This window comes from Monodelphis domestica, chromosome 1 (assembly GCF_027887165.1).
Source record: "Monodelphis domestica isolate mMonDom1 chromosome 1, mMonDom1.pri, whole genome shotgun sequence".
Lineage (NCBI taxonomy): Eukaryota > Metazoa > Chordata > Mammalia > Didelphimorphia > Didelphidae > Monodelphis > Monodelphis domestica.
In genome coordinates, this window is record NC_077227.1 from 63,450,746 (window position 1) to 63,478,606 (window position 27,861).

General features: G+C 40.0%; 1 protein-coding gene across 2 annotated transcripts in view; it reads right to left on the reverse strand.

Moving 5' to 3' along the window:
• Positions 1-236: 236 nt before the first annotated feature.
• The window catches only part of RASGEF1A (RasGEF domain family member 1A), a 333,690-nt gene continuing 306,065 nt past the window's right edge, over positions 237-27,861 (reverse strand). For both annotated transcript variants that reach the window (XM_007478488.3, XM_001365016.5), the window contains exons 3-13: positions 25,450-25,572; positions 17,478-17,615; positions 11,828-12,049; positions 10,129-10,203; positions 8,570-8,662; positions 6,780-6,882; positions 6,399-6,478; positions 5,221-5,412; positions 4,085-4,208; positions 3,204-3,276; positions 237-2,288 (exon numbers count right to left, since the gene is read on the reverse strand). In XM_007478488.3, coding sequence (XP_007478550.1) covers positions 2,264-2,288; positions 3,204-3,276; positions 4,085-4,208; positions 5,221-5,412; positions 6,399-6,478; positions 6,780-6,882; positions 8,570-8,662; positions 10,129-10,203; positions 11,828-12,049; positions 17,478-17,615; positions 25,450-25,572 — 1,248 coding nt within the window. In that variant the 3' untranslated portion in view covers positions 237-2,263. The remainder of the gene's footprint in view (positions 2,289-3,203; positions 3,277-4,084; positions 4,209-5,220; positions 5,413-6,398; positions 6,479-6,779; positions 6,883-8,569; positions 8,663-10,128; positions 10,204-11,827; positions 12,050-17,477; positions 17,616-25,449; positions 25,573-27,861) is intronic.

Genomic DNA, 27,861 nt, shown 5'->3' on the forward strand with positions numbered 1-27,861 from the left:
GAAAAGTATATAAAGACTTTATGCTGTTAATACTTTATTCCTCCTGGATTAAAGGTTAAGACCCACAGTGGACCAGAGAGTATATCAGGCATCTGTGTCTTATTTCTCCTTTTGAGATTACATCTTTGATTCTTGTTGCCTTCTTTAAAGTATATTTAATAAACAACTCCCCAGAAAATTCACTTATTCATTGAGAGAATTCCATAACATTTAAGAATAGGCCAGGGTCAGCAAGGTTGAAACAACTTGTTTTTTATTGATGCAAGCACACCCAGTCACACACAGAATATCCTGCTTTTATGGTACAGCTTTATACTCTGTAATTCAGCTTAGAATAGCAAAACACTTTATGTAAGTAAGGAATGAATGGATCGAACTGGGAAAAGAAAGTAACAAATGGAGACACCAAGTCAATTTCAAGTATACACTAGAACTGGTCGACCAGGGAAGTGCACATTTATGTGAAAGCGTTTTAATACTTGTACAGAAAGTGGTCTAAAATTGCATTTCAAATATATATATATATTTTTTTCTTAAATTTTAAGCATCCCTTTCTTTATTTCAAATACATAAACAAAGCTGATATACAATTCCTTTTTATAGTGTTTGACAATATGTACGATCTAGAATGTCTCTGAAAAGTGCAAAACACTGTAATAATACAGTATAAATATTCTTACTCTACCACAGGGCTGAGAATTCTGTTCTTTAGCACAGGAATATAGCAGCAGATCACAAAAACAGTCACTTTCCTTCTCCACTCTCCAGGCTAGTCTTGCTAAGCCAGCCCTTCCTACTACCCCCTCCCATCTGAGCATCGGATTTCAAGGCATCTATTCCATATTTGTTCCTCTTTCGGTGCTATGGGAATGGGAAACAAACAAAATACATCTACCTAGGTTTTTCCAGTTTTATTCTCTGGCAAAAAAATGAATGCCTAGAAACAAAACCTACAAGGAAAGAAGATGTGCTTGAAGCATGGGTTTATAGGAGATCATCTGTCTATATAATAGGGTGAAGTTGATACTTCCTCATGACTGAGAAGAGCCAAGACATACTCCTTTGTGTATATGGGGGGAATAATTAATTGCTCTAATTGGGATGTAGACAATATTTTCTAATGATGGGCAGTTTTTCATATGAATGGCTACATCTGTCAGTGGTTTTGCTAATATTCACTTTTTCAGGGTCCCAATTAAGCATATATCTGGAATGGTTGGAAGCAAGGAGTAATAATCTGGTATCACTTGCCTAATTTTGACCTTGCACTGGGGTTCAAATGATGGTTTAAAATGCCAGAATATTCTGATACTGGATATTTTCTTTCTTGCTATGATCTTAAAAACCAACATTTCTTTTGCATCTACCTCCCTTGCCTTATTTAAGATTTACTCTTTTTTTTCTTTTCTCTGAAAGGCTCCTGGGAACAATTTGCCAGACATACCATTAGGGAAAATTCAGTATCTAAGTGTGTGGTTTGTAGATTACATACAAGCTTGTTTCCCCCCTCCCAATAAATCCCTGATAAAGGAAAATGAAAATGTAAACTATTGACAGCCCAAACTCAAATAATCATTTCCAGAAGCATTCAGACACAAAACCCCTCATAGCTTTAGCAGTTATCCCATTCTTCAAACGAGATAAGAAAAAATGGAATGCTGCTCTTTTGATATTATAGGTAGGTATGCTCTAGTCCATGTGCCATAATATCTCCCCATTTATTTACAAAGATGTAGCTGCTTTCTGGGTCTCCATCCCTCCTGGTTTGAATTTGCTTACTTCCAGCTTGAAAGGAATAGGTACACTAGACAATTTCAGTACCTTATAAGGCACTAGTCCCCGACTTTAAAAGAGACACTGCTATAGACACTGTCTGATAGGGCACTGAACCTGTGCAGTGTTCAGGTTGTATTTGGTTGGGTTTTAAAATTTTTTTTAAGATGGAAGTAATCAAACATGGAAAATAAAAATCTACATTTTATTAGATTAAGACATTACCATGGATACCATCTCCCATGATAATCCCCCCTCTCCCCAAACAGGGCCCTGCCCTGATATTAAAATAAACAAAAACCTTCATTTTTTAAGTGCCTTAAAGGTTGATGCATGAAATATTTACCCTTTTTTTTTTCACAAAAGGTATATACAAAACAGACCTCAACCAGTGAGGTCTTGTTCATCTCAACCCCCGTCATTCAGGATAAAAACTTGGTTCATTCATGTGCTTTTTTTTCTCCACTTCTATATGCTTCACCCTGAAATTTCAGGCTCTGTTAAGAAGAGTTGTCCTAAATTTGAAGAAAAAGAAAAAAAATATCAGGCAGGAGGTATGAGCATCCATTTCCTATTATTTGCAAATTAAATGTGAGATTAAACAAAGAGGTATCCAAAAGTACTGTGCCTTTGTAAAAGGTTGGTTGAAGTAAACCAGAATTAAGGACATGGCCAAGAAAAGTGGTAAACCAATGACAGATTACATATTGAGGGGAAGGTTGCAATTCTTGAGATATATCTCCAATAATATAGTCATGGAGCAATACTGACCTACTAGTACAAATCATTCCTTGCTGTCACAGTCAGAATCTCCAGATGGATAGACCATAGGGCTACGCCAAGAGAATCTTAATAGCGCAAGTGACCCAAGAGGTCCTCTGGTCCAACTCATATTTGAATAAGAATCAGACCAAATGCAAATGTTCATCTGGCCTTTGCTTGGAGACCTCCAATGATGTGGAATAGCTCAAAATTATTAGGAAGTTTTGCATATGAATGACTGTACCCAATAATAGTTGTAAAAGATTCCATTTTTTGCTCTTACTTCTATGTGAAGCCTAACTTTTACACCTTTTAAACTTCCACCCATTGCTCCTACCTTTGACATCTGGGAGCACACATTTATCCCCTCCTCCAAGTGATAGTCCTTCAGATGCACAATGACATCTTTCATGACTCCTTACCATAATTTTTTCCTAAGGCTAAACATCTTCAGTTCTTTTAACCAAATCTCAGATGGCTTGAACTTGAGTCTGTCTGTCCTCTGTTGGATGCTAAAGCTTATCAGCATCCTTTCTAAAATGTGACTCTCAGCACAGAACACAATACTCCAGATGAACACAATCTTATAATGCAATTTAAACAAGTAGTAATATTCTTGGTTGTTATCTCATGCTTTTGAGTTATTTTCTTCAGTAAATTCTGCATACCTGAGTGTCTTCCAGCTGTCTTTTTCCATATGATTTTCTGGACCTTCACTTTCAAAGGATGCTACAAACAGAGCTGAAAAAGACACACTTATTAGAGCTGGGTGCTCAAATATTTTTCACCTTGTTCATAATTCTTCTTTCTCTAGCATTAATTCAAAAGAAGGCATAGAAGGTCTCCCCCAATTTCCCTTGTGGCGGGGGGAAGAGAATAAGGGATGCAGGGAATTCAGAATCAAAAGTTTAAATTTAATTGCTTTGTAACTAGACTAGGGGTGGAGGGGAGGAGTTATTTCAATATATTGGACTATAATCTGTGAAGAGTACTTGTATAAAAACATTTATAGCTGCTCTTTTTGTGGCAGCAAAGAATTGGAAATTAAGGGAATGTTTCTCAATTAGGAAATGGCTGAACAAATTGTGGTATATGATAGTGATGAAATTCTTTTGTGCTGTGAGGAATGATGAACAGGATGATTTCAGAATGAGCTGGAAAGATCTACTTGAACTGATTCAGAGTAAAATAAGCAGAACCAAGAGAACATTGTTCACAGTAACAGCAATATTGTAGTTTTGGTTTCATAAGATTTCTCACTTACAAAAATGAACAATATGGAAATGTTATACATGATAATATATGTATAGCCCAAATTGAATTGCCTACCAACACCAGGAGGCAGAAGGGAAGGGAGGGAGGGAGATGTGTTTGAATATATAACTTAGGAAAAATTGTGTGGAAATTTGAAACATGCAATTGGTAATAAGTTAATTAAGTAAAAAAATAATCTGCGAAGAGCCATTCTACCCCAAGCTATCTCCATGACACTCACATATAATTGCCCTTCCTCTGAGGATGGGAACTGATATAGATGAAAGAATTTTACCTTCTTCACTATAAATTGGTGCTGTGAGTAAGTAACTCTGGATTTTCTTATCTTTCTCAAAAGGACATTCCACCTGTTTCCATGTCAGAAAGTCATGAATTTGTCTTGAAATCTCCCAAAATTTCTATAAAGAAGAAAAGTTAGTCAGTCAATATTACCTATTAATCACCCCCCCCCAAAAAAAAAGGAAAAAAAAAGATTTGAATGGTGAAGTGTTAAAGCAGTGTTTCCTGTTGTGATCTATGGGGAAATTATTTGACATCTAAGTCTTTCTTTACCAAATCAAATAGGGATAATAAGCTCTGCATATCACAAGGAGATTTTCTTGTTAGGATCAGGTAAAATAATGACTAAGAAAGTATAGAATTCTGTTCATTTGATTGCCTTTTCCTGTCGTGGCTGTTTGTATCTCTTTCCACACTATTTTGTTTCTGAGATAGATCTGCTTGGTAGGTGTAGGGAGCTCAGACTGGTTCTTATGAGACATTGCTATCAACTTGAACTGAGGTGGTTAAGTCACAAAACTGGGCATCAGAAGGCACAATAGTCTACTATTGGTGAATAGCTTCCTTTCTTTGTAGGAGAGATTTTAGCCTAGAAATACACATTTTCTGATTCCATGGTCTTAGGAGGAATCCAGGGCTCTAATTCCTATCCTATTCTGTAGTCTCAAAGAAAGAGAATATTTGAATTTAAGTTTCATCCTGGATTGTTTTTGAAAAAATCACACCCACTCTGGATTTCTTTTTTTATTACAATTGTGTGTGTGTGTGTGTGTGTGTGTGTGTGTGTGTGTGTGTGTGTAGCCAGCATTAGCCTAGATGATCTCTAAGATACCTTCCATTCAGTAATTGTAATGATATCTCCCTTCTCTGAATGTTCAAATTAGACTCAGGATCAGTGCCTCTCATTTGAGGACTCAACTGTTTTCCTAATTGCTTCCTGTGTTCACTTATGTTATATGTCCAGCACTCAGATAAGTGAGTACAGTCAGAAGTGACCCATGAGGTGAGTAAGGAGTTGGCCTAAGTGACCTCTAAGGTGTCGTCTAATTCTATTTCATCATTCTTCTCCCCTATTACATAGAGTATGGATGGTTTTTTCCTTTTTTTTAACTGACAGCTCCCAGGACTCACCTTGAAGTTTATCTGGCCATTTGGCAAGCGGTTAGTGTGTATTTTGTGCAGGAAGTAGATATCTTTGATGAAGAGATTGAAAACTGGGATGACTATCTTCTCCCTGCTGCTATTGGCAGTCTGAGATCTCTGGGCAGCCCCTTGCAGGGCAGTGCGGTAGTTACAGAAGTTGCTGGATGGGTCCATGTGGTGCTGTAAGTAGGAAGGAGAGGGCATTAGCCAAAAGCCCTACTCTTAAGGTTTTCCTATGGCTCAACACTATACCTCTTGCAGTTATAGAAAGATACTCTTAATCCTAGCCTGATTTCAGATCCTGCCGCTAGAGGGCAGTCTTTTATAGTAAATCATAGGGTCTGACTCCCTAATAAAAGAGATGAAAAGAAAAACTGTCCTAAGAGAGGAAGTGGAAAAAAAGAGAACAAATGGATCACAGAGGATGGGATGCTGGGGCACAGGCAAGATGGTGGCTTAGAAGCAGCAAAAGCTGAAACCTCTCCTAGAATCCTCCCAAACCAACCATAAAGGATGGGGATTTCCAGGTATAAAGCTGATGTGTTTGCTTGGGAGACATGATAGAAAGATAGCTGGGCAAATCATAAAGTAGATTAAAAAAAAAACAGCTTCAGAAATCTAGACTCCCCACTTCATCGTCTAACTTGTTTGGTTTCTATTCCTGGCTTCTAGGGACAATGTAATACTCCCACGAGGTCTCCTATTACTCCATCCATCATCAGCCCTTGCACTCAGATTCTTCCTTTCTAGTAGATTGTCCATGCTGGTGCCATCTTAAAATATGATCCTCCAACGTTATTTACACATTAAGAATGGCAAAAATGAATGATGTAGTAATGGTGGAATTTCCAGCATTATCTATTTAGGAGAAGAGGACCTGGGGATGGGGAAGGGTAAAGAAACGAGCTGCTTGTGTTATCTTCTTCCTTATGTCCTAAAAACACAGAAGAAGAAGCCACTTCTTCTTCTAGGTTAGATTACTAAAGCTTCAAAGTCTGCATGTATGGAGAGATTCTGCAAAGACTTGGGGAGGGAGATCTTAAATGCTTCCGTTCTGGATGCCTGGTTTAAGCTTCATCACATTCTAGGACCCTATGGTTGTATTTCTTTGACAAAGTTCCTGTTATCTCTATCTTAGGCACTGTGCCAAGAAATGCAGGGCATACCTCCAGCACATCAAATTTGGCAGTCTTGACTTTGGACCATGTTTTCTTTAGTCGTGCCACTGGACTCAGGTTCATGCCAGCTGTAAGAGAAAGAAAAGCACCATGGCATCAGCCCAAAGGATAGTTTCCCAATGAAAATGACACTATAATCTGTGAAAAGAATGCCGTTTCAATTTGGAGGACTGAGATGGGAGAGGGATAGTACCAATGAAGAAAGAACTCCAACAAGAACTGGGAGAAATGGAAAAACTTCCAGCAATGATCAGTTAATGACTTCCCAGAAAGGAGGAAGAGATCCACTAGTCTCAGCACTGAAAGGATGAGAGGTTTTAAGTGTTGCCACAAGATGGCGGCATAGGGTAGAGAGGGCTTGGTACTCACAGATAATGGCCATCATGGAATTAAAATTTCCAATGTTGAAACATTCCCTTGCCACATCGATGAAGAATTCCACCATTCTTGTCCTTTGCTTTTTCTTCACCACCTGAAGGAAAGAAATAGTTTCCAGTTAAGTCCTTCAGGAGGTCAGTACATTCAAACTAGAGCGGCTACAACCTCTGCTCTGTGACGACGCTTCAGAGAATATTGTAATTAATCTGTTTTCTCTCCGAGATGCCTCCATGGACTGATTAGATGCCGTCTGATGGTATGAAATTCACTTGCCTTTCTCATAAATCTTTACAACTTACTTATTGCATTGGTCCAAATAGAGGTCATGCTTTCACCCAAAATGTGCTTTATGGAAAACCCAAGTGTGGGCTGTAAGGGATATTAGTTTTTTGAGCATAAAACTATTTTTCCTATTCAAAGATCTCTTTTTAAGAGCGTGTTTTTGACCAACACACTTTTAGAAAATATAACGCTAGCTAGACACTGATATAACATCTAAGTATGCATCCACAATCACAGAGGTGAGTAAGAGTAATATATTTGTTGAGATTTCCCCAAAGTTGGGAAGAAGGGATAATTTTAACACAAATAGCTCAGCTCTCAAAAATAATGGTCTAAATGGTATTCTCGAAGGAGCAAGCTCAAGGCCAAAGAGGAAGCAGGGAAGGTCAGTTTGAATGTATTTTTCCAGGGGTGGGGTGTTCCCTAGGCAGCCCGCCTCATCCAGCTGTAAAGTGATCCATCCGGCAGCAGGAAAGTATCAGCAACTTTCCCGACTACGCCAAAAGGTTGACTCCTAGGAGGGGTACTTGGCATCATGGAACTGGAAGCCACTGCTTCACAGCCACATGTGCCCACCTTCATCTTTTGGCAGCAAACCAGCTTAGGGGCTGGGCAGGATAAACACATTCACCCCAGCATGTTGATTCAGGTTCTCTTTATCCAGGCTGTTTCTAGCGATGTGATTCCTGACTGATATGTGCTCATTAAGCACCCACTGTGTGACCACAACTGCACTAAGGTCATGGGGAGAGATGAGAAGTCTAGAAACAAAATCCCTTCCTTTAACAAATTTTTAGCCAACTCAGAGAGACAAATTTCACACAGCACACAAAACAGTGCAAGACTGTATGCTATAAAGTACCCCGAATGGGATAGAATCAGGGCTCTAGATTCTGAAAAAAGGGGGAAGGAGACTGAAATTAATAATACCCATCATTCATATAGTCCTTACTATGTGTCAGGCACTATGTAAAATGTTTTTCAGGGCTTGTCTCCTTTGATCTTCATCAAGCATAGGAAATATAAAAGGAAACGTAAAAAACAAGCATAGGAAATAGGTGCTATTATTATTTTACCTCATTTTACAGTTGAGGAAACTGAGGCAAAAAGGTTAAATGGCTTCCCAGGGTCACACAGCCAATAATTGTCTGAGACCAAATTTGAACTCAGGTCTACCTGACACCAGGCTCAGTGCTCTATCCACTGTGTGACCTGGCTGTGCTGCAATAGACAGAAAGGGCAGAAAGAGTGGGCTACTTTGTTAGGGAAGACTTCTGGGAGAAGGTAGAAATTGAAGGTTTGAGTTGGGTCTTTCAGTGGATAGTGCTTTGACAAATAGGGAGAATATTTTCATCCTTGGGTATATGGAAGGTGTATTTATTTAATCAGATAGATGGTGGGAGAAGGGCTGAGGAATCTGCTTATAGGACAGGCTGGTATATATTGACATATATGGAAAATGGCTCTTGGTCAAAGCAAGATCTGCCACCGTCACTCACCCTGCAGATCTCTGTGGCCACCAGCATGCTCAGGCAGTTGAACCAATTATCATAGGCCTCTAGGGTATAGGTCTTGGTGACATCCCCACGGCACTGTGAGATAAAAGATCAGTAATCAGTCCTTGACTTTGAGAAGAGGGGAATTCAAAACACTTTCTCTTTCTCACAAGATAGAATTGGCTTTACCTAAGGAGAGTGGCAAGTTTCCTTTGAGGGGAAAGATCCTTTGGGGAAAAAATAGACTGGGATGGAGTTGGGAAGGAGAGAGAAGATCTTTGCAATCAAGCAGGAGTTATTTCTCTGTCAGCTTCCTATGATCTCATCTGACTTCTTTGGAAACAAGAATTGTAGGATTTGTGGTTCTTTTAGAGTAGCCCCTACTTGCCCGAGTAAGCCTCCACTCCTTTTCCCCAGGGAACTCTACTATAGTTCTCCAATTCTGACATCAAACTTGATTCCACTACCCTACTAATTCTTTTTTTTTTTAACACTTCTCTTCTGTCTTAGAATCAAAACTAAATAATAGTTCCAAGGCAGAATAATGATAAGGGCAATGAGGGTTAAGTGACTTGCCCAGGATCACACAGCTAGGAGGTGTCTGAGGCTAGATTTGAAGCCAGGACCTGCCAGCTCCAGACCTGGATCTCTATCCACTGAGTCACCTAGCTGCCCGCACCCTAGTGATTCTTTCAGGTCTAGCAAACAAAGAGGCTGGAGCTCAATGAGGAGTAGAATGAGCCTAGAGTGTTTTTTAAGTGGAGGAAAAGGCATTCCCATTCAGCAAGGAATTAACTCTCTCCTTGTCCATTTCTGTCCCATCAGATATGGTCCATTTCTCTTCCTTGATCTTGGTTTGATTTATGGGGTGTAGTAATATCACCCCAAAAAGGATAGAATCTATAACACCAGCCATTGTCAGAACCCAAATTAAAAGCCTATTAATGTTGGGGACAGGCAGGTGGCTTAGTGGATTAAGAGCCAGGTCTAGAAACAGGGGGTCCTGGATTCAAATCTGACCTCAGATAATTGCCTAGCTGTTTGACCCTGGCAAGTCACTTAACCCCCATTGCCTAGCCCTTACCACTCCTCTGCTCCTCTGCTTTATAACCAATATACTGTAAGATTCTAAGATGGAAAATAATTAAAAAAAAACCTATTAGTGAACAGGGAAAAAAATATGTGTGGCTTTTGATGTTTGGTTTTCAGGTTTAAACAATGGCTTCTGTGTGTTCTCCTGAACTTCTGCATGTCATTTAAAGCACAAAAGATTGAGAATTAGGGGAAGAGTTCTTTCATCTAGGGAGGGGATCCAGTCTTCTCTGCACTCTTGTTTCTAAAATCTAAACTTGATAATGGAAGCAAGCTGCTATGCCAAAAATAATGAGCCATTTTGAGGAGGCTCAGGGTAGGGAATGGATATCTAGGAGTCTGAGAGCCTTCTCTTGGGGGTCTGAAGGACAAATTCTGTGTAACATTGCTAAGAGTCTGCTTAGATCTACAAGAAGCAGGAAGATGGTCTCCCAATTTTCCCCCTTGTTAAAAAAAGAAAAAAGACCCACCTTGTGATTATCTAGAGAGTCCATGTGGCTGACTATTTGCATCAGATCCTCAGGATAAATGTTGCTGACCCTTTCCTGGAATGGAATTGGGGAGGAAAAAGATTAGAAAAGGTGGCTTCTTAAAAAAGGGCTAATAAATCTAAATTTGTATATTAAATGGACCCTAGGACCTCATTTTATATGACTAATACACTCCAAGACTCTTTGTATAAGCTGAAAATTATGCAAAATCGCAAACCCCATTATTTAACAATTATTTCTTATATGAACATACTTAGCCAATTTGTGACTTTTCTTAGTCTTATCAGGGCAACCAGCATCCCTACTCTTGTACATTGGGGCCTTTTTTTAAAACCCTTTAATTCATGAAAGGTGATGATACTATGGGGAAAATACTGCACAGAGAGGGTTTGAAATGTTGGAATGAAGGTTGATTGACAGTGAAGTCTTTTGGAAGGGGGGAAGGGAGACTAGGAGAGTGACAGTTGTTCTCGAGGGGAACTCTTTCCTGGACCTGGGGACTGGAAGGAATGTGCTCTCCTTGACTCACAGGATAGAGCTACCTCTATTCCTGGATTTTTTCCAACTGTTTGCTCTACCTGGATTCCTGTGGATGGTGACATGGAACAAAAGGATTTAAGGGGTGTGGCTTGAACTGTAAGGCTGGTCTTAAGGGGCATTAGCCTGAAGAGACAGGCCCAACCACTCTGAAGGTCAGATTCTCTTTCCTCCTTGCTGTCTACTGCTAAAGACTTTAAGAAAGCTAGCATACATATAGTATAGAAAGGAATAAAAGAAACACTCCACAAGATTTTGAGGCTGGAGCTCAGCTCAAAAGCTGAGAGTCTCGAAACCCAATCTGTGCCAAAGTATAGGGCAAATCTCTATTCCCTCTACCCTACTACTTTCTCAGTTTGAACTTGTTTATTAAATCATCTTTAGTTGAATAGATGCAGTCAGATAATTTTTAAAAGGGTGAGGGGGGGGTCTGAAGGGAGAAAGAGTTTCTTAGGGGAGAAGGTTCTCTATAACCTCAAGTACACTAAATCTTGAGATGCCTGTCTGTGCCTCTCCCCCTTTCACCCTGCTATATTATCTGTAAGCAGAGTATTTTCTTACAACCCTTACTTTCCTTCTTAGAATCAATACCATGTATTTGGTCCAAGGCAGAAAAGTGGTAAGGGCTAGGCAAAGTGGTAGGGGGTTAAGTGACTTGTCCAGAGTCACCCAGCTAAGAAGTGTCTGAAGTCAGATTTGAACCCAGGATTTCTCATCTCTAGGCCTGGCTCTCTATCCAATGAGCCACCCAGCTGTCCACAGAAATGCCTTCCATCTACCTTTTGTTGAAATCCTTTAGCATTGCATGGAGTTGTCTGCGGGCAGGCCATATCAGATATCATCATTTTATTTTTTTCTATAGACTGCCTCTTTTTCTGACCCAGCCCTGTTGACTTTAACAATCCTTTCAGACATTCATAGGATTGTCTTGTATATGTCTTCTATGTTATAGATCTACATAGACACAGACATATATGGATGATAGAGAACAATGATATAGATGGAGACATAGTATAAATGATTTGCATGCTAGAACTTCAATCTCAAAGCCTTTGCCTCTAAGCTTTGGGGGAGAACTACATCCTTAAAGTCTTATAGGCTGAAAAGAGGGTTACAGGAGAAGAGAAGGCAAGACACTGACCAGCTCTATGTGGGTGAGCTGTTGGGCCAGAATGAGTGGGTCACAACACACACTTAGGATATCCTTCTGGGCTGCTTGGGGCTTTGACTTCAGAATAGTCCCTTTGTCTGTAACAGGCTGGCGGAACTTCTCCCTTATCTCTTGGAACTGGTTCCTGGTGGTAAGGGACAGGATGAGGTTCTGGGTCATCTGGGTGATGGTTGTCTTCACTGTCCCATTCTCCTAAGAAGAAAAGGAGAACAGCTCCATTAAGCTATGATAACTCCTTGGTCTATCCAGTTGCTCCTTTAGTAGATTTGGCAGACCCTAGATGAAAATGTCACATCCTCTCCAAGAAATAGTAATGATCAAACCCTTTGTCATTATGTGTTTATTGGCAAGACAAGGGAATTGTCCCAGGTACCTTGGACATCTCCGCCCCCCCCCTCCCTTTTTCTTTCCTCCCTTGTGTTGTCACCTTTTCTAAGTCTCTCATTACCTCAGATCTGGATTTACATAACAGCCTTCAAATTGATTGCTCTTCTTTCAGATTTTTCCCTTACTAATTCATTCTTCATTAAGACTGCCCAAGATTCTCCTGACCTGAACCTCTATTGCTTCTTCTTTATTTACAACATGGAATCTAAACCCTTTAACCTAGAGTCAGTCTACTTTACCATCTTTCCCACTATTTTCCAACATAAAATCTTTAGCCTTCTCATTATCTCCTTAACAATTTCATACGCTTAAGACTCTAAGCCTTTATTTAGACTTTCCTCTCCCCTGCCCCCACTTTCCCCTACATATCCAAAGTCTACCCAATCCTCAAGATCTACTTCTTTAACAAAGCTTTTCCTGATCATCATTTTGTTATTGATATTGTTCACCACTCCCTTCTAGAACCATTCAATTGAGCTCTTTAATTACATATATATTGTTCCATTCCATGTATTATTTGTCCTCCGTGAGACTGTAAGTTCCTTGAAGAAAGGTGCCATCATCTGTGTACCTATCTTTTTTAGCTATCACAGTGTTAAGGGTAAAAACTATCAACCAAATAAAAATATACTCATTATTATCCCTTCCCTTGCTCCTTATTGTTCAGTAGTCTCAGTCGTGAGAGGCTCTTTAGGACTCCATTTGGGATTGTCTTGGCAAAGATACTGGAATGGTTTGCCATTTCTTTCTTTAGCTCATTTTGCAGATGAAGAACTGAAGCAAACAGGACTAAGTAACTTGCCCAAGGTCGCATAGCTAGTAAGTGTTTGGGGTCAAATTTGAACTCAGGAAGTTGAGTCTTCCTGATTTTAGGTCTAGAATTTATATCTACTGCGCCACCTAACCCCCCTACTATTACTAATAGCTAGCTTTATATAGCACTTCAACGATTACAAAATTTTTACATGTATCATCCAATCACTGCAACAGCCCTATAGGTATTGTTATCCCCATTTTACCAATGAGAAAATGGAGCCTCCAAAAAGGTAAATGACTTGCCCACTGGCATATAGCTAATAAAAAGCAGAGGTTGACTTCCAGCACTCATGTGCTGCCAACTACCCTCCATGCTAATGACCACAAGCTGGGACATAAGGGAGAAGAAGGACCTTGGGGAATAGGAAATGGAAGGATCTTCATCAGAAAAATTCCCTTTCTGCTTTGGATACACTTGACAGCAGCTGGTACTCTGCCTGGAGCGAGTCCCAGGGCTTCTCTGTTATCTGTGTGCATGTGTTCTGGACAAATTCCTGAAGCTGACCCTCTCTGGGGATTGAGACTGGCAGGAGTCAGAAGCATGCTCAATGGAGCTCAGCATCTAGTCACCACCTGTCCTGGCAGAAGGCCAGTCCCAATGTCTTTCCTGGCAGAAGAGGAAGCCCATTAATAGTGAGAGAAGGGAGTGGTGGTAAGCAAAAAACAATATCAACACAGCCTTCTGGAAACAGAGAACCCTCCTATGGCTTTTAGATTAACTTTTTAAAATGAATCCTGATATTCTATCTCTGCCTAGAGTCTGAGAATGAAGTAGTCACTGAGCTATAATCAGAATTTAGTTCAATCTCGCTTATGTGAACAGCCATCATTCAAGCCCATGTCCTTCTTCCAACTGTTTAGCATTTGTTTGCTTTGGATTCCAATATCACCGAACCAAAGAGAGGTGTAATTGTTTTGACAACTTCTGGGAGGGAAACTCAGGGTCTACCTAATGGCAGTGACCAAATTCTCATTTTTCTACCTCCAGTTAAAACAAGTTTTCACATTACCTAGTAGTGCGTTCCTTAGGCAAATTGAAGAAAGATAATAGAGTCAGAACTATCTCATTGGGAGGCAGAAATGAAATTATAAAAGAGAAGTGGGTATCCCTAAGCTGCTATGGAAGTTGCCATTTAAAAAAAAAATAAGTTATATTGAATACATTAGCACATAGGAAAATCCAGAATTGTGGTCTGAGATGCAGGATGAAAAAAGCGAGCATGGGATGGGACAAAGGGTTTCTGACGACACTCTCTCTGCTTTCTGTTCCCTCGAGGTCAACCTCAAAAGTGAGGAGAAACTTTGGAAACAGACTAATAAAAATTTCTGTTGAATTGGACTCACGATTAACTAATTTCAGGGATTAGGAGGTCAAGCCCAGGAATGCCTTATGGATTCACAAGTGATCAAATGCTTGCTATTGAAGAGAGAAGTTGTGTAATAATAATGGGCAGAATCCTGGACGTAGAGTCTTGGGCAAGCTGGAGATAATAATACCTGCAGGACCTACCCAGCAAGGTTGTTAAAAGGGTCAGCTGAAATAGATATGCAAAATGCTTTAAATCAATGTCATCTCTTACCAAGATGGTCTTGCTCCCCATTTCTTGAATTACTCCTGCTCTGAGATGTGAGTACTTTTTTATAGCTTTGTTCTTAACTTGGCTTTGTTTCCTGCCTCCCTCGAGGTCTTCCTTCATCATGATTAAGGAGATTTGTTGATTGGAGGGGTAGGACTTGCTCTAAGCTGATTTTTTAATATAGTGTTGAGGATTTGGCTTGGAGTATGTATGAGAAATGGTTCTCAGTCCCAGCTTCACAGCTGATCTCCCAAACCATACCCTGGCGTGTCTGAGAGCTGAGCTAAGGTGAGCTTATGGAGCATCTGCCTGAATAACTCACCTGTGTCTTACCTAGCTGGGTGTTAGGCTGCCTAATTTAACCTATTATTTTGTTCAGTCATTGTCCAAGTCTTTATGACCCCATTTGGGAATTTTCTTGGCAAAGATACTGGAGTGGTTTGCTATTTTCTTCTGTGACTCATTTTACAGATGAGGAAACTGAGGCAAACAGGGTTAAGTGACTTGCTTAGGGTCACACAAATATGTCTGAGACCAGATTTGAATTCAAGAAAATGAGTCTTCCTAATTCCAGTTCTGGCACTCTATCCACTGCAATGCCTGACTGCCCATAATTTGCCCTAAATCTCTGCTTATTTAGGTCTACCAAAGATCCCAGAGCTTATTTGCTGTGAGTTCTGTGATAGCTTCACTTAGGATGCCTATTGACTTTCTAACTCTTGGCTACTTCCACTTAGCCATCCTTCCTGAGGCCGAAGAGTGACAAAAGCCATAAGGCAGCAGCTGTAAAAATCCCAACTCACTTTTGTTTAGCACTTAAAAACTTTCTCACAACAGCGATGTGAAATATGGAGTGAAATGATCATTATTCCCATTTTAGAGATGAGGAAATAAGAGGCTCTGAGATGTTTAAGGACTAGCCTAGAGGTGTAACAGCTAGTATGATAGCTTAGATTTTAGCACTTTTTCTGCTATTATATGGTGCTGCTAAGAGATTCTCATTAAGAAATCATAACGCATTTAGTACACATGCCAATTTGAGTAGCTGAGGACTGGACACTAATAAATAAGTAGTTAACTTGAAGAGGATACAATTAGTTCTGATAATCGGACAGTGAGGTGGTGCAATGAACATGGAATCAGGAAGACTCAACTTCAAGAGTTCAAATCCAGCCTCAGACACTTACTAGCTGTGTAACCCTGGGCAAATCACTTGAACCTATTTGCCTCAGTCTCCTCATCTGTAAAAAAGAATTAGAGAAGAAAATGGCAAACCACTCCAGTATCTTTGCCAAGGAAAATCCTAAAATAGGGACACAAATGAATTCAGAAACCAGCCTTATTATGAATTTGGAAATTTATTATATAGAATTTTATGTAAATTTAATATTAAACATATTCATTGAATATTAATTATAGTTATATAATATAATAATATCATTTATTATATATATGAATTAATAATTATTATAAATTTGGAAATTATAATTCAGAAAGAGCCTTGGCAATAAGGACCCTACCTTTGTGGTTTTCTCCAAAGCTCATGTCCCATTGGCCTGTTAGGGGAGTCTCACTTAACATGTCTTCTTGAAGTTTCAGAGTCCTCTATGTGTAGACTCTTATACCATCCCTGGTAAGGTTTCTTTTGAAGCCATCCATGCTGCTCTGTTGATGGCTTCCTAGAAGCTCTTATCAGCATCCCTTCAATCCCATTACTGACCTCAGTTGACTTGGGATTCCCTTTCCCTTTGACTGTCAGATTTTAATGACTGGCATAAAAATAATGCAGTGGAAAAGGCCTGACCTTTAAGAGTCAAAAGCCTTAGGTTCTAGTCCTGATTGTGCTCCTAACTCACTATTCTAAGTAGGGGACAGATAGCACTTAACATGTCTGAAACAATTTACTCCTTTGTAAAATGGGGATAGTTCCATTCTAGAGATGATCACATGGGGTAGGAAGTTTTGGAATGCTGTGAAAAACAACTTCTTATTAATGTAAATTATTTTTACTGTCTACTTGTGTTTCTAACAATAGCTAGCATTTGGATAGTTTTATATGGTCTGCAAAACTACAAAATGTATCTCATTTCATCTTACAAGAACCCTGTGAAGGAGATGCTATTATTATTAGCATTTTACAGATAAAGAAACTGAAGTTGAGTAGTCAAATGACTTACCCAGGTTCATGTAGCTAACAAATGTCTAGGGTGGGGTTCATACTTGAGTTTTCCTGGTCAGAAGCCCAATGTTATTCATTCTGACCACTAGCTGGACTTCTGGCTCCTAGACAAGTGTTCATTCTTTTCTGATCCATGCTAAGGCTTTACAAAGCATATTATATACAGTATTAAAGATGCTTTTGTAGCAGAAAAACCAATGGATTGGGAGTCAAGGAACCTAGGTTCAAATCTCATATGAGTCATTAGCTGCCACCTATCTGACTTAGAGCAAGTCATTGGGTCTCTGTGTCTCCATCTATAAAAAGAAGGTGTTAGACTAGATCCTCTCTAAGGTCCTCCTGTCATCCTATGACCTCTTACTCCTTTGCAAGATATGGACTTTGGATTGTTTTCTGAAAGGTGGAGGATTAGTGGAACTGAGCTTTCCCTAATCTCTTGCTGAACTCAATCATTGACTCAATTTTGGAAAATTACCCAGAGGATGTCTGTGACCATGGAAACAAAGGCTCTTCTCTGTGTGACCCTATTGAAAGGCACAGCCTGAGGACCCTGCACACTCCACCTCCCCCCACACAGCCTAGCAAAATCTTTAGGGAAGTTGCTTTGTTTTCCAAATGGCCTGGGAGGCAAGGAAAAACTTGATCCAGGAGATTCCCTTACCTCATCACACTGGGTGATTTTGTGAGTGATCTCCTTTAGTTCCTTCATGACCTTCTCATCCTGGAAATCATAGGGAAATGCCTCAGTCCATTCCTTTAGGAGCTGGATAATCTTGGCAGTGAAAGATTTTAGCTTGGCCTGAGAGAGAGAGAGAGAGAGAGAGAGAGAGAGAGAGAGAGAGAGAGAGAGAGAGAGAGAGAGAGAGAGAGAGAGAAGGGGGAGAGAGAGTGAGTTATGATGATCCAATGACCTGAGAACTGGCAGGCTACTGGGAGGGAGGGGCTTGCTTGGAAGTCCTGGCTGGGTGGGTCTCAAGAGGTGCCAGGAGAAATGACAAGTGTGGGGAGAAAAAATAAAAATCCACAGGAACTGGTTGCTTAAATCAACAGTATCTCAGTAGTGTGTTAAGCCACATGTACACACAGCAGAAGTGTTTGAGCTTTATTGTTACCAGGCAAGAAATGCCATGGAAGATAGCCTCAGAAGGAATGTGTGCAAAGTTTGATTTTGTATGTGCTCCAGACTTTCTGCTTTGTGTGTAAGAAAACCCCCCAGCCCAGGAGGACATCTCTGTACATACTCCTCCTACACAGCCAAACAAAATGTCTTTGAAGCAAACTACCAGGTCTGTCCAGTACAAGTGCGTCAGTGCCAGGAATGAAAGCTGGGGGGGAAAGCTAACATTTAATCCAATGACTCCAATCTGGCTAGAATAATATGAGTCCATCTTTTAGATTCTATGGTATGCTGGTAAATGTTATAGAACTAGTTCTCCAAAAAAAAAAAGAAAGAAAGAAAAAAGAAAAGATACATGATATACTTTAAAGTTTAATTTGTATTATAACATTTTCTTTATCACCTTTTTAAGCGCAGACAGTCAAAATTAAGCCCTGATTTGTAGTACTTCCTAATTTCTAAAGAATAACATGCTCATGCGGAAAATGTAATAATTGGCTCTCACAAGCTGGTCCAAAATGTCTTGGCTTAGATTTTAGGGGCTTAGGCTACTATTCTTTTTATTCCTGCAAAGGGAAAAGAATGCAAACTTTAGGATAGGTGTTAAAAAGAAAAAAAAAAAACTTTACTGGGGGCAGCTGGGTGGCTCAGTGGATTGAGAGTCAGGCCTAGAGATGGGAGGTCCTAGATTCAAATCTGACCCCAGACACTTCCTAGCTGTGTGACCCTGGGCAAGTCACTTAGCCCCCATTGCCTAGCCCTTACCACTCTTCTGCCTTGGAACCAATACAAAGTATTGATTCTAAGATGGAAAGTGAGGGTTTAAAAAAACACAACAAAACTTTACATTCTATCTTAGAATTGATACTAAGTATTGGTTCCAAGGCAGAAGAGTGGCAAGAAATAGGCAATTAGGGTTAACCAACTTTCCCAGGGTCACATAGCTATGAAGTGTCTGAGGCCAGATTTGAACCCAGAATCTCCCATCTCTATTCCTAGCTTTTTATACACTGAGCACCTAGCTACTCCTTGCTTGAGTAGGGGTTCTTAACCTTTTGTATATCATAGATCCCTTTGGTAGAAACTGGGGACCCTTTCTCAGAATAATGTTTTGAGATTCATAGACTAAAATATACAAGATCACAATGAAAAGCAAATATTAAAATACTATTATTAAAACTTTTGAAAAACAAGTCAATGACCCTAACTTAAGTCGACAAGCAGATTTCTTAAGTGCCAGGGAGAAAAAGAAAGGTAAAACCAAGCTTGGTTCTAGGAGGAACTGGTTCCTTTGACCAAATCTGGACATATGACCACACTAGATCTCAACTTAGTCACTTGTAAATGAAGGAATTGGACTAGATGACCTTTAAGTTGCCTTATAGCTCTAAATCTCTTCTCCTCTGATCTGCATTGCTAAGGAAAAGGAAAGAGCTTGGAGGAAAAAGAGGGAATTCAGCTTCAAGAATCTAGCACCCAAATCTGCCCTGTTTTATACCTTCTTGAGGAAGAGAAACCAGGTCCCCTGAATCTAGGTCAGCTTTGTTAGCCACAGAGAACAGGGAAGTAAAATGGCTAGAGGTCTGTGATAGTGATTTCCTCTTCCTTGCTGATGGGAGAATAAGGAAAGGATGATTCATTTTTTTAAAAATCCCTTATCTTCCATCTTAGAATAAATACTGTGTATATCAATATTGTGTATCAGATAGAAGAATGGTAAAGGCTAGGCAATGCGGGTTAAGTGACTTGAACCCAGGACCTCCCATCTCCAGGCCTGGCTCTGAATCCCCAGAACCACCCAGCTGTCCCCCGAATGATTCCATTTTAGGTGGCTAGATATGAGGGTATGGTAAATCCTCCTGATCTTTTCATCAAAGCTTGCTGTGGTGGCTAAGGATTTTAGTTCTTTGTTTTAGCTTTCTCTTTGAAGGAGGATACCCATTGGTCTGCTGCGAGGTTTGAATGGCAGATAATTTTTAGCTGGCTAGAAAGGGAGTTAAATGTACACCTGCTAGGAAATCAAGTGACTGGTTGCTATATATTTTCTTATTAGAACAGTCCTTTCTGACCTTTGAGTACACTGGGCAGAAAAGGCTAGGGACCACAAACATTCCATAGGCCTGAGGGCATGGTGAGGGCATCTCTTGTGGGTGGTGAGCCAAAGAAGAACTTTAGAAAAATTGGCTTCTTAGCTATGTGACCCTGGGCGAGTCACTTAACCCCCATTGCCTAACCCTTACCACTCTTCCACCTGAGCCAATATACAATATTGAGTCTAAGATGTATGGTAAGGGTTTAAAAAAAAAGAAAAGAAAATTTGGCTTTCAGGCTAGAAGTTTAAATGTGTGCTTCTATGCTTCTATTACAGAGAATGTGGTGACTGGAGAGATGCCAAAGTAACTATTTTTCAGCCAAATTTCCCCTGAGATTAGGAACTTCCCACCAGGAAATCTTAGCATTATCCTCTTCACATGGGAATCTGAGAATTAAGGACATAGTATGACATCAATAGCTCACATTTGCATAGTGTCTTAAGAGTACAAGTACAAAGTACAAAGGACTTTGGATGTACAGAATCATTAAACATCTTGGTTTCCATTATGGATTTATCTATCCCTTCAAATTGATTTCTCTTTATAGCATATTCTTTTTCAGGTCTTTCTTTCAGATTTTCGGATCTTACTGGGGTAGAATTTTGCCACTCTGAATTTGATTTGGCCCATCCTGAACTCAGACACCTTGGACAGAGGCCAGTGTCAGTGACCAAAAACAACAAACGAGGGCCCCAACATTTCTGGTCAGAGTGAGTTAAAATGATCCCCCTTTCAAAGGTTGGCTTGAGGCTTGCAATGTAAATGTAGGCTGCTATTACATATAATGTGGTGTCATAGGAGATGCAGAGAGGGAAGATGGGAAATGTTTGTCTAGGGACCAGTTCTCAGCAAATGACTGCATTTGTTGTTCTCTGAGTCATTTTTGAAAAGGCATTGGGTGGAGGAAGCATAAACCAGTGGGAGGATCAACTGGGGGAGGGGAGAGGAATTTCACTAATGACCAAAACTTTATAAGGCAGTCATTTCAAGCATCCTACCATACTGGCATCAGTGCCATCCAGTCATCTCTCATTCACATGGGCCATTCTATAGTCTCACCCACTCTATCTCATGTCCTTCTCTAGCCTTCTGCCTTAGGCTCTGAGTCAGACTATTATAACTAATTCTCTTATCAGGGAAGAGAATGTTGTTCTCTTCTTTCTTTCCTAGATCATATTACCTTCCAGGGTGCATATGTTCCATTTCCTTCCATCATTTCATCAAAAGTCTTTGAATAGGTCTCTGAACTGCTCTCTCCTATTCCAGAGAGGCTAAGGGCTCAGAAGTATTTTTCTCAAATTGTAGATTCAGTGTACCACCCATTTTTCAGTCAAGGAGCCTCAGTGATCTTGACTGCAAAATGGGGTTAGCAGCAGTGGTCTTGGTTGGGAGTAGACATAAGGGTTGCCTGAGATAATAATGGGTTTAGGGAACATGTAGTATTCTCTGGGAAAGTGACTATTGCACAGCTCTTTTTCCATCACCATAGGGACCAAAAAAGTTTGGAAAGAAAAAGAAGAGTTAACTATATAGCACTACTACAGGGGTCATGCTGAGTCAAAACAATTAAAATCATCAACAAAAACAACAACAACAAGGGGTGAGGGTAGGCCTATGGATAGTAGGATTGGTATGGAGATGTTGCCTTATGGAGAGAGAGAGACAGGCAGACAGACACAAAGAGAAGACAGAGAGAAACAGAGAGAGAGACAGAGAGACAAAGACAGACACAGAGGCAGAGACAAAGACAGGGAGACATAGAAACAAAGATATAGACCCAGAGGCAGAAAAATGGATAAAAAACAGAGAGAGATCTAAAGAGATGGGAAATAGTCCTGACCCTGGTGATTTTATCTTGCTCATGATTAGGGGCATCCAAATGGGCTTAGCATCTGAAATTCAAGTTAAACTAGGTGAGAGCAGAACGGGATTTAGGGATTTAGGACTAAATCCTGGAGTCTGAACTGACAGCTTCTACAGCCCAAGACTTTTATTCTCTGGGAAGAAGCTACTATCTTCCTCAACTTCTGCTCTTGAGGCATCACACATTTACTATACAGAGGTTTCCTCTTCCTACCAGTGACCTCCTTATTGCTTGCACCTTTCAGTTTTCTTAAATGTTTGTTCTAAGTTGGCCATCTTGAGTACTTCAAACTCACTATTTGACTTTCTGACAATTACAAAGTAGAAGTTCGTTTAAGTCATTGAATAGAAACCAAACATTGGTAAGCAACTCTCCTTGTTAAGTGTATTGTAAATTCCGGTATGAATCAAGAAATAGGACCATCCCTTTTGGTCTGCCATAATTGGCTAGGACCTGTAATCAGTATTTGGGAACAAGACCAGTGCCTTTCTAGGCTTTGAAAAGGAAATTATGTGGTCACAATGAAGCAAACACAGAGTTTCTCTTTCACTATGTGTCACTGTATCCCATGGTGCTTTAGTAGGGTCACTGGAGTTGATTGCATTAGAGTTGGAAGTGCTTTTTCTGCCCCTTGATTGAAAATCAGTTTTCTTTTCCTTTCCTGTCAGAGGTCAGGGTAGGAATGGGTTCATTCAGAATCCACAACATGGCAATTTGGTCCATTCACTAATAAGACCTTTGTGGACTTCCTATCCTTCAAATGACAAACTTTGTGTTTTAAGCAGAGAAAGACTAATTGCAGCAGTGATCAAAATGGGACTTGGAGAACACTAAGCAATCTCTGTCTCTACTCTTTCTTCCCATCTCTTAGATGCAAGGTCCCTAGGAGAGAAGGTGCATCGCTCCCAAAGTATACAGATATATTACTTAAGAAAACAACAACAACCCATCCCTTCTGTTTTAGAATCCACATTAAGCATTGGTTCTAAGGCAGAAGACTGGCAAGGGCACTTTGGGGATTATAGAGCTAGGAAGTGTCTGAGGTCAAATTTGAACCCAGATCCTCCTGTGTTCTGGAGGCCCCCAGGCCTGGCTATTTATCTATTGAGCCACTGAAGTTTATAGAGCAGTTGACTTCAAGAAAACCAACTCTGTTAAAAGTTTGTTTGTCAAGCTCCTTGCCTTGCTGGGACAGTCCCCGTAGGATCCAATCCAAACCAAAAAAATGCTAAGGGCTGAGTCTTCCTCATCTTGCCCAGGGTCAGCCTTATAACTTTTCTACCCCTTATGATCAGGACATCAGCCATGTAGGCTCTTAGTGGCAATGATTTCTTCCTAACAGCGACAAGCCCCATTCTGCATCAAGAGTAGACATTTCTCCGTGGCTTATGGGTTTGATTGAGAGAGACCAGAATTACCGGGACACAGACGGTTCAGACTTTGAAGGCAAATGGAAACAAGACACAGTGGACTTCAGGAAGCTTTAAATTCTAACATCCTCTCATTAAAACCCCCAAAACCTCACGTAGTCTGAAACCTTCAGGATACATGACTACAGAGACCAGCTCTTTGCTATATTAAGGGAAGAAATGCAGTTTAACCTCCTGAATGTCCATAAATCTAATATTGGACTCCCCTGTAGGTTGCTGAAAGTCCTTGATCCCAGGCTAGAGTGGGAGGTAACAGTGCTATAATAGAAAAGCACCATGGCTTAGGAGTCAAGAGATCTACATCATAATTCCAATTCTGCCATTATCACTCTCTGCTCTTGGGGAATGTGGGTTTGACGATGTCACTTTTTTCTGCAGTAAACTCCATTGGCTCCCTATTATCCTTTAGATTATAAACACAAGTGCCTATTCAAAGCATTAAATCCTTTTACAATCTGCTCCCACCCTGCCTTTCCAGCTTTATTACACATTATATTTCCTTTCATGCATACTTGAGTTCAGCTAAACTGACCTTTGGATGGTCCCTTATAAATGACACTCCCATCCTGCTTAATTCTGCTTTTTAGAATGCCTGGCTATCAAGTGCCACCTTACACATTAATGCTTTCCTAACTCTCTCCAGCCCCCATAGATGATCCTGCCTGCAATCCCCTTCCCCCCACCCCCTGATCTGCTTCCTTGTTTTTTTTTTTAAAACCCTTACCTTCTGTCTTAGAATCAATATCATGCATTGGTTCTAAGGTGAAAAGCAGTAAGGGCTGGGCAATGGGGTTAAGTGACTTGCCCAGGGTCACACAGCTAGGTCAGATTTGAATCTAGGACCTCCTGGGCCTGGCTCTCAATCTACTGAGCCACCTAGGTGCCCTCTGGTTTCTATTTTACATACACCTATATATGTGCATGTTTTCTATCATTCCTTGAGATCAAACATTATTTTATTTTTGTCTTGATATTTCTAGGCTTAGCATATAGTAGGCACTTAAATGTTCAATAACTTATTTTTTCTGGGCTTCAGTTTTCTCAACAGCAAAATGAAGTAGATGACTTCTAAAGTTCTCTCCACACTCTTGATTAAAAAAATGCAAATCAAAACAACTCTGAGGTATCACCTCACACCTAGCAGATTGGCCAACATGACAGCAATGGAAAGTAATGAATGCTGGAGGGGATGTGGCAAAGTAGGGACATTAATGCATTGCTAGTGCAGTTGTGAACTGATACAGCCATTCTGAAGGGCAATTTGGAACTATTCCCAAAGTGCTAGAAAAGTGTGCATGTCCTTTGATCCATCAATACCACTATTAGGTCTGTATCCCAAAGAGATAAAAAAATGGGAAAGAACCAGTTTGTATAATAATATTTATAGTCACTCTCTTTGTGGTGGCAAAAAATTGGAAAATGAGGGGATGTTTTTCAATTGGGGAATGGCTGAACAAATTGTGGTATCTGTTGGTGATGGAATACTATTGTGCTATAAGAAATGATGAACAAGATGATTTCAGAGAGAACTGGAAAGACTTTCATGAACTGATGCAGAGTGAAATAAGCAAAACCAGGAGAACATTATACACAGTAACAGTAATATTGTGGAATGATCAGCTGTGATAGACTTAGGTACTCCCCGCAATACAAAGAATAATTCTGAAGGACTTCTAATAAAGAATGCTCCCCACCTCCAGAGGAAGAACTGATGGAGTAGGAATATAGATGAAAACACATGATCTATCCCTTATTTATTTGGGTATATGTTTGGGGGTTTTGGTTTTATAAGATGAATATCAAATGAATTATAAAAGTGAATAATATGAAAATATGTTTTATATGATAATACACGTATAACTCAGATTGAATTGCTTGCCAGCTCCTGGAGAAGGGAAGGAAGAAGGGAGAAAGACAATTTGGATTATATAACTTCAGAAAACTCATGTGGAAATTTGTTATTAAAATAAAAATAAATTTTCTTTGAAAAATAATAAAGTACTTTCTGATTTTGACTTTTCTATGACTGTCTCAATTTGTTTTGTTAAATGCAAAGTTAAGAACTTAATCAAAAGCCCCGCTGCTCAAGATGGAGAGGGGAATTGGAGCACTGTGGCTCAAAGCTTTACCTTTTCTGTCTCAGCTTCCAGCTGCTGCTTCTGCTTGGTACAGATCTGTCCCACCTTGGCCAGAAGATCATAGGGAGGGATGAAGATACGAGAGCTCAGCAGGAAGGTGAAGATATAAGTCCTCTGTCAAGATGGGGAGAAAGAAGAAACATTTCAGTACTTGGTGGAAGTAATTTCCCCAGTGGTGTTGAATAAAGCCCACTTCCCACTTTCTTATGAGCCTTTTCTGAATCTGGTCCAGTGGTTTCCAAAGGTTCCGTGAGATCTTGAAAGATGTGCCACAGATTTTATGGAACATACATTTGCAACCACAGGCCCAGGTTGTTTGACTTTCTCATAGCATGCCAAGATTTCTAGTGGCAAAGAACAATATCATGCCTTAAGCAAAAAAAAAAGGGGGGGGGGGCGAGACATACTGTCTCTTCCAGTCCACTGATCTTAAAGATAAAGAAACTGAGGCATCAAGATTCAAAATGATTTGGTTAGTGGCAGACCTAGTACAGAACTCAGACATTTTAATTCCTGGTCCAGGGTCTTTTCCAAGTCAGACATACTCTCCCCCAAACTGCTTTTTTAAACCTTTTCTTTCTGTCTTAGTAACAACTCCAAGATGGAGGGGCAAGGGTTAAGCAAAGGGGATTGAGTGACATACCCAGGGTCACACATCTAGAAAGTGTCCAAGGTCAGATTTGAACCTAGGTCCTCCCAACTCCAGGTTTTGCACTTTATCCACTGAGCTATCTAGCTGCCCCTAACACTGTTAAACAGTTTCACAACTATGATACTAGGTGAAATGATGTTACAAGAACCAAAAGAAATAATGTTATAAAGTATTAAAAAAGGACAGCATTGTAGCGAGCTTCTGTATCTTTATAGGAACATTCGTTATAATATGTTCATATAGTATACAACATTTAGTTAAATAATACATTACATTTTGTAAAATGACTGCTTAGGGACAGCTCAGTGGATTGAGAGTCAGGCCTGGAGATGGGAGATCCTGGGTTCAAAGTTGACCTCAGACACTTCCTAGATTTGTGACTCTGGGCAACTCACTTAATCCCAACTGCCTAGCCCTGAAATAGATACTCAGCATGGATTCTAAGACTGAAGGTAAGGGTTTAAAAAATAATAGCATTGTTCAGGGTAACTTTATGTGGAGATGGTGGCACACCACATTGTCTGATGTGAGGCTCTTCCTGTGATGAATTGAAGTCCTCTTCGGCTATGTCAGTATGTCATCATCAATACATTTTCAAAAGCATGTATTTGACCACAGGAGGCATCCTTTCAAGCATTTTCAAAATAGGACCACCTCAGCAGCACAAATGTTGTTTTTCAAGAGCCTGTTAAGTCCACAAAAAAAAAACAAGACTTGTCTTCAGGAAATTTAATGGTGGGGATATGAGAGAGAGAGAGAGAGTGCTGTTCTGTCTGTGAAAAAGATTTGTCCCAAATGGAGTCCTTCAAATGCCTCATGCATTTATTTAGTTTTGATAATCACGAAGAAAATATGTTTTATTTTAATAGAAACAAAGTAAGAAGTGACATAAAACTTAACACTTGTGTTGTTTGGATGCTCTCGAAAGACATATCTGCCCAAAGGACCGTGCCATTTGGAAAACACTTGCCAGTAGAAAGGGAGCCAGCTACTCTAGCTTATAATGTATAGTGAGACTGTCTGTTGCTTCCCCTTGGGTCCAAAATAGCTAATTTAAAAGCAGGCAAGAAAATTTGCATGAAACAAGTTGGACCTAAGATGTATTTCATATTGAGCTTTGCTGTGAACCTCCTACTCATTAGAGCAAGAAAACCACATCATGATTGGAGCAAATCTCCCACTCACAGCATCTGATGCCTGCCAATGAGTGTTACCTAGCAACACTTGTTACTTGTTGGGGTAAGGTACAAATACCCACTGAAACACCAACAAAACTCTGGGTGACAAGTGGTGAAATGAGTCATCATAAGCGTCAGAGAACTAGGTTTGTAATTAAAAAAAAATAACAAACTTGGGAACTTCTGAATTTATTCACCCATGTTTCCATGTTGTACATAGTTCACACAGAACTTCTGCTTTTGATAAAGAACCCTTTGATTTTACAGCTGGGGTAATTCCCCTTTTTTAGTAACAGGTGTCGAAACAGTGACTTCTCCCTTTTGCTTCTAACTGAACAATATTCAGATGTGGAATCTCACTATGAACGGGATCATTAAGCCTTTTTGACCATATAGGGGGGTTTATTTATTTTTATTTTAAGGATAAACCTGAAAAAAGTGAAAGCTGAAACCTCAGGGAGGGCTGGAGCCTAGAAGATAGCTTTAGTCTAGACTCATTTTGGCAAACCTATGGTGCACATCCCAGAGGGGGCTGTTCTGCTCCCCCCCTCCACTACTCCTGATGTCATTCAA